The 7,376-nt window shown below is 30.7% G+C and overlaps 1 protein-coding gene across 1 annotated transcript; it reads right to left on the bottom strand.

The window, feature by feature from the left end:
* Positions 1-4,244: 4,244 nt before the first annotated feature.
* LOC125422028 (anthocyanidin 3-O-glucosyltransferase 2-like) lies at positions 4,245-5,711 on the bottom strand. Its single transcript, XM_048472471.2, has one exon. The coding sequence runs from the start codon at positions 5,709-5,711 to the stop codon at positions 4,245-4,247; it is 1,467 nt and encodes a 488-aa protein (XP_048328428.2).
* Between the last annotated feature and the right edge of the window lie 1,665 nt (positions 5,712-7,376).

Raw genomic sequence — 7,376 nt, 5'->3', positions numbered from 1 at the left:
TCAATGGCAGAACAATACAAAGGTAATTATTATATTTAAAGTGAGCATTATTAGTTGTTAATTTATATACTTGTTATCTTACACATGTAGTACTTTTTATCTAATATTACATTTAAATTAATGTTTGTAAATTTAGACTCTTAAACAGCTCGCGAATATCGAATGTGGTTAATATATCATGATGATAATGAAGGATATCATTAGGAGAAATGTATCTTACCAAAACTTTAGAACAATGATAATTTTAATATTTTTATATGCTTAATTACTTTATAATAAAGTAATTAATATTTATTTATTTTGCATATGTGTTAATAATTCTTTTAACATAATATTTTTATGTGCAATATGAGTTTTTCAATTGGTCACAAGAGGATGTCAACCAATTTAGAGCTGAATGGCCATCAATTATGATCTCAAACATTTCATCTCAATGAGTATGTGTGTGTAAAAGTATTACATAAGTTAATATTTAATTTATTCGTAATATTATTTTATCATGCAAATATTTTTTTTAATTTTGTTGTCTTTTAATTATTTTTCATAAGGCTACCTTTTAAACAATCTAATTTTGACAAAACTAAAATCCATTCAAACAAATAAAAAAAGAAGAAAAGTTTATACTTTTAACTAATAGTGTCGCCAAACGTAATAATAGCTGACACTTTAACATAAATGCATTGGCTTTCTTTTGGACTTTTGGTGATACTTAAAAAACGTTGGTTATTGTTGAACTTTTAGCGATGCTTTTACGATCAAACGCATCACCTATTTACAATTTTTTTTCAAATTTTATTAATATACATATAATTATGTACATATATATACATAGATAAATTGATAAATAAATGGTTAGTGAATTAACACGGTACATAAGATACAGAAATTAGGGCTTGAAATATCTGTGTATACCTGACTTGTGAAAACTTGAGTAGAGCAGTGTATCCATTAGGTAATATTGTTGCTATCACTTTATTATGTGTTTTGCAGAATAAAGAATTTTATATTGATTCAATGGCTTTGCTTAAATAGTCAAATATAGTGTGTGAATATCTTAGTAGTATAGTTTAACATACTAATCAATAATATGAAATAAAAATTGATAATTTTTTTTAATCATTTCAAGAATAATAAACGATGCTTTTAGCAAGGAAAGCTTTGTGTAATTGTCTTTTTTTTTTTTTTTTTGGGGACAATGTTTACTATTTTTTTCTTTGCAATTTTAACTTATTTAATTTTTGCAATATTAACTAATTTGTTTGTTAAATTAAGGAACTTCAATTTTATCTTCTTTTGAAAATCAAAGGATCTGGCGATGCTTTTATCATAAAAAACGTCACCTATTTGCCTTTTTTTTAATTTTAATTTTTTTCAAGTTTTATTAATATGCACAAAATTATATAAATATATATATAGATAAATTGGGTGTATTTTAAATGTTAAATATAGTGTGTGAAGATGTTGATAGGATAATTTGCCATATTAATTAGCAATATAATGTAAAAATTGGTAATTTTTTTTGAATTATTTCAAGATTGATAGGCTACACTTTTATCAAATCATTAGGCGAGGTTTTCCTCATTAAAAGCGTCATCCATTTACCCTTTTTTTATTTTTATTTTTTTAAGTTGAATTAATATGCATATAATTATGTAAACATATATATATATATATAGATATATAGATAAATAGGGGAATAAATGGTTAGTGAATTAGTATGATACGTAAGATACAGAAGATACAAAAATATTTATAAAAAAAAAATTGTCAATTTTGGCATCATATTGCTAATTTTTAGTTCATATTGCTAATTAGTATGTTAAACTATGAATAAAACATAACATTAACAATTTATCTATATATATATATATATTAACATAATTATATGCATATTAATAAAACATGAAAAAAAATTAAAATTAAAAAAAAAAAGAAGATGGTAAATAAGCAATGCTTTTTATGATTAAAGCGTTGCCTAATGCTTTCGTATTTAAAAAAAAAATAAAAAAAATTGAGCTTTCTAATTTAACAAACAAGTTAGTTTAATATGCAAAAACTAATTAAGTTAAAATTACAAACAAAAAATAGTTAACATTGCCAAAAAAAGAAAATAATAAACACAATTAAGCGACGCTTTCCTTGCTAAAAGCGTCACCTATTTATTTTGAAATATTTCAAAAGAAGTTTGTCAATTTTTACTTCATATATTAGTATGTTAAACTATACTAACAAAATTTTCACACACTATATTTAATCTTCTAAACGTAGTAATTGGATCAATATAAAATTCTTTGTTCTGCAAAATAGATAACAACTTGACAGTAGTAGTGTGCCTAATGGCTCTCCTTAGGTTTTCAAAAGCTAGATATCCATAAATAGCTCAACCCTTAATTTTTGTATCCTTTGTACTTTGTTAATTTACTAACCATTTATTTTTCAATTTATCTATATATATTTTTATATACATATGACTAAATCTTAAATTAAATAAAATTTAAAAAATAAAGAACATAGGCAACGCTTTTAATCATAAAAGCGTCGCCTAATGTTTTGAAATTGAAAAATGAAAATTTTTAAGTTCTATTAATTTAACAAATAGTTAATTTACAATTACAAAAAATTTGCAATAATTAAGTTAAAATTACAAACACAACGATAATTAAAATTGAAAAAAATTAAAAATAACAGAGGTGTCGCTTTTAGGTCCAAAAGTATCGCCTATTATGTATTATATTTAAAATAATTATATTATCTTGCTTTGATAAATTAAAAATAAAGAATTTAAAATTTTAAAGCAAATAAATTAAAATGAATGAATAGATTAATTATTTTTCCATGTGTTGCTAATTAATATATTCAATATTTAAATAGATTTATATAAAATATAAAATGCAAGAGAATGTCAAAATTTCATACAAAAGCCAACGCATTTGGTTGCAAAAGCGTTACCTAAGCTTTTTATTCATAAATAAAATAGAAAAATATTATATGCTTTTTAATATAATTATTCTTTTTCACACTTTAAAATAAAATATAAATATAAATAAGTAAATAAAATTATAATAGTTTACGCCTTTATCATAAAAACATCGCCAAATATTAATCATTTTTGCCGATACTTAATTTATAAAAATATCAACTAATATTTTTAATTATTAATCAAACGATGCCAAAAAAAAAAGTATCTCTAATTTTTGTTATTAAGCCACGTTTTATCCTTGCAAGGTAAATGAATGAGGTGATGGTGCCATAATTGCCATCCCTGGATAGATGAATGATGTGGTGCCTACATTGATGAATGAGGTGGGAAAATTTTACAAGACTCTTGGAGTAGGTAGCCATTGAGTACCATTGTCATTCATTGTTTGACATGTGTATTACATTGACAGTCAGAAAATGGCTTTTCTTTCTCCGTTTACAATTTTTTGTTTTCTCTGTGATATTCTATCATCACCGAACTTTCTGCAGATGGGTTTGAGATTGGGAAAAGAATAGAGAATTGGAAAAGGGTGATCTTGGATATCCACCCATTTGCTAACTGTGCAAGAGGTTGTAAAAGAGTTGAGCTAGAGAGATCTTTCGAACAGCAGAATAAAGTAAGCCATTCCACTTCACCAAAAAATAAAAATAAAAATAAAAAATAAAAAATAAAAAATAAAAATGAAGATAAGCCTTTGCATCAAGCTGCCGCCATTGTTATTCATTGTTGAGCTTTTATGAGGGCTTCACCTTGAACTTGTGACAAAGTTTGGATTTTGAAAATGGGCAAATGAAACACTGAATTTGTTTTCAATGATTTAAAGTTTTTCTTTTATTATATAATTAGATATGCAAAGATATGTTTAAGTTGGTACAAGTTGGTATGTTGACAGAAATAAAACAAAAATGTTTATGGTAATATTTGCTGTACTTCAAAAAAGACATAGTATTTATAGCATTAAAACTCAGTACATATTGATTTCAGACAACAATGCTGACCTTGGAATGTCTGCAAAAAGAAACTAATAATAATACTTTTTGACCTTTTATATTTTTCTGGCGTACATAAACAAACACATAATCGGTCACTCCCACATCCATAGCCAAGATATCAATTATTCCCCTGCTAATTAACTCAAATGGTTTGACCAAAAAACAGAAAGACAAACCCAGATTCTCTAACCTTATTAAACAAATTTAACAAAAAAAAAAAAAAAAAAAGCAGCAAAGCATAGAAAATATATATAGATCATGATTATCATAATCTAAGGGATATTGTTTATTACATCATTGATCAGACGGCGTATGGAAAAGTAAGATGAGCCACCAAGCAATAAGGTCTTTTTGCACTTTTCACTCATATCTTTGACCCTCTTCCTCATCTCACTCTCAGCTTCCATTACCTTCCTTATTGCTTCCTCGATCTCTTTTGCAGTCACAATGACATCCTCGTCGTGGATGTTATAATCACATTTCAACCTGTAATCGAGCTTGATCTCAGCTCCTAATCCCAGTTCTCTCACCATTTGAAACGCAATGGGACCATGATCAGCATATAGAGGCCAAGCAGCAACTGGGACTCCGAAACTCAAGCTCTCCAGCATAGAATTCCAACCGCAATGGGTTACGAACCCGCCTACCGATGGATGGGACAGGATTGCCAACTGTGGGGCCCAACCTATGACTTTTCCAATCCCAGCAGTACGATCGAAAAACTCTTTGGGCAAGACTTCTTTTGGATATGTGAATTCTGTTAACCCTGTGATGTCATCTTTTTGGGCCTGTCGAAGAGACCAAATGAATCGAAACCCACAATTTTGGAGAGCATCGGCTATCTCTTTCAGCTGTTCTTTACTGAACTCTCCCAAACTGCCAAAGCATAAGAACACCACCGATAATGGGGGCTGGTCGTCAAGCCAATTGATTATGTCGGAGTTCTTGTGGGCCCCTTTTGACTTCAACAGGCTATCACCGCTCAATATCATGTTCAGTATTGGTCCCACTGGATACAAGGGCGGGAGGTCGCTGGATAAGGTTTGGATAGTCTGAGTTTCCAACTCGATGAACGTGTTCATGATAACACCTTTGGTTTCTCTGATTCGTTTAGCATGATTTAGAATCAACTCGGCGCCAGCCTTATCCAAAACCACATCCGGCAAGACTCCGGCTGGTATCGGATTGGTGAAACACGGCATGTGCAACTCGGTAACCCTGTCGTTCTTGAACTTGGTGAGGTCTACGTTAAGCTCGTGGTAGAGTGTTAGGAGATGGAGATAAACACCTAGAGACCCGGCACACGAAGGGAAAAATGAATACTTAGGAATCCCAAGTTCGTCGGCTACGTCCATAATCTGCGAGCAGAGCATGTCGATGACCAATCCGGCGATGCGGCCGGGAGAGTCGCCGTTTGATCGCATCAGTTTGGTGACAGCTTCTTTGACATGGAGTTTCTGATACTCCATGAACTTGCCCATGATGATACTCGGCTCGATCTCTGAACTTAAGATGTTGTTTTCTGGGAGAAGGATGAGGTTAATACCATCTGGCTTGGAGGAGGAAGAATGAAGCGAGTCGATAAAGGTTTCAACCTTGGAATCAAAAGGTGACTTGGTGAGGACCACAGTAATAGAAAGTCGTTCGTCTTGTTTCACAAGAAATTTGGAAATCTCGAAGGTCATTACAATGTGGCTCCAACCCGGGAAGGGGATGAACACCAACTCTGCTTTCTTCATTTTTAGAAAGTAATTAACGCTAGGGATTGTAGAAAGATAGCACGAAAGAAAATTAAAAAATCTCTCTTGTTTGGTGAAATTTCTTTGGGTTTATTGCTAGATCTAAATATTGGTCGAGACGTTGCAAAGAGATGGGTTGATAGGTATAGGATGGGTTGTAATTGTATTGGAATCTATTGGGGTTAGGTGTGGTAGGCTTGTTAATTAATGTGATTAAATGATTTTTGGGAGAAGTATTGCTGGAGTGTGAGGAGATGGACTTAGGGAAGCAAAAGGAATTCTTCTGACCTTATGGTTTCGTTGTACCTACGTAGATGAACGAGGTGGGAAAATTTTCTAGTACTCCGAAGTAGGTAGCATTAAGTACTACTGTCACTCATTGTTTGACACGTGTATTACATTGACCGTCAGAAAATGGCTTTTGTTTCTCCGTTTACAATTTTTTTTTTTTTTTTTCCCCTCTCTGTTTTGATATTCTATCATCACCAAACTTTCTGCAGATAGGTTTGAGATTGGGAAAAGAATAGAGAATTGGAAAAGGGTGATCCTGGATATCCACCCATTTGCTAACTGTGCAAGAGTTGGTAAAAGAGTTGAGCCACAGAGATCTTTCGAACAGCAGAATAAAGTAAGCCATTCCACTTCACCCAAAAAAAAAAAAAAAAAAAAAAAAAGGAAAAAAAAAAAGATAAGCCTTTGCATCAAGCTGCCGCCATTGTTATTCATTGTTGAGCTTTTATGAGGGCTTACGTTGAACTTGTGACAAAGTTTCGATTTTGAAAATGGGCAAATGAAACACTGAATCTGTTTGAAATGATTTAAAGATTTTCTTTTATTATATAATTAGATATGCAAAAAAAACTGTGGAATGATTTTGGAAATTTTTATTTATCAAAGTATCGATGATGATTCACTTTGGTGCAAAAAATAGAGAAGCTCAATAATTTATGGTGATATGGCTCTCTTTGAAATGGGTCAATTCAGCACAGGCACTTAAGCATTTTCTTTTCTTTTTCTTTACATTTTCCCAGCTAGAAGAGCGCAAAAAAATATAAATAAATAAATAAATCAGATTCCAAATAACGAAAAATAAAAGATACAAATAAAAAGGCAAACGAATCTACACCTAAAACAAATCTTAATAAACTCCTATCAATATTCTCAGTACAGAGAGATAATTCTTGACTTTATAAATTCAGTGGTATAATTTCCGCTTAATTTTCTTTGTCATTCTTATATTGGTCCAGTTCTATCAAATCACTTCCATATCTGGCTAGTGCAGTTCCACTAGATTTATTGTTTTCCACGACATAATTTGTTTTTGATTTGTGAGCTTGAGATACAATCCGCCACAGCTAAGTTTTAAAGAAAACAGTTGAGTTTCAAAGAAGACAGATAAAAAAATAAAAAATAAAAAATAAAAAATAAAAGTGAAAAACGGAGCAAGGTGTCATTCACGGAAACGAGAGAAGCCGTTTCTGACATGGAAAAATTAATACACATGTCAATTGTTAAATGGCAATAGTACATCGTACTCCCTATTCCCATGTCTTAGACAATTTTCCAAACGAGGTGATGGTGCCATAATTGTTGTCCTTTTGGTAGATGAATGAGGTGATACTACAGAAAGTGGGCACTAGTATGATTTAATAACTTTGTTTGTGG

Source organism: Ziziphus jujuba, chromosome 4, assembly GCF_031755915.1.
Source record: "Ziziphus jujuba cultivar Dongzao chromosome 4, ASM3175591v1".
Classification (NCBI taxonomy): Eukaryota; Viridiplantae; Streptophyta; class Magnoliopsida; order Rosales; family Rhamnaceae; genus Ziziphus; species Ziziphus jujuba.
This window is presented reverse-complemented; position numbering and strand designations above follow the sequence as displayed.

What these genes read in the sequence shown, in the direction of transcription:
- LOC125422028 (XM_048472471.2), bottom strand. Translation starts at nt 5,711, where the DNA reads ATGAAGAAAGCAGAGTTGGTGTTCATCCCCTTCCCGGGTTGGAGCCAC.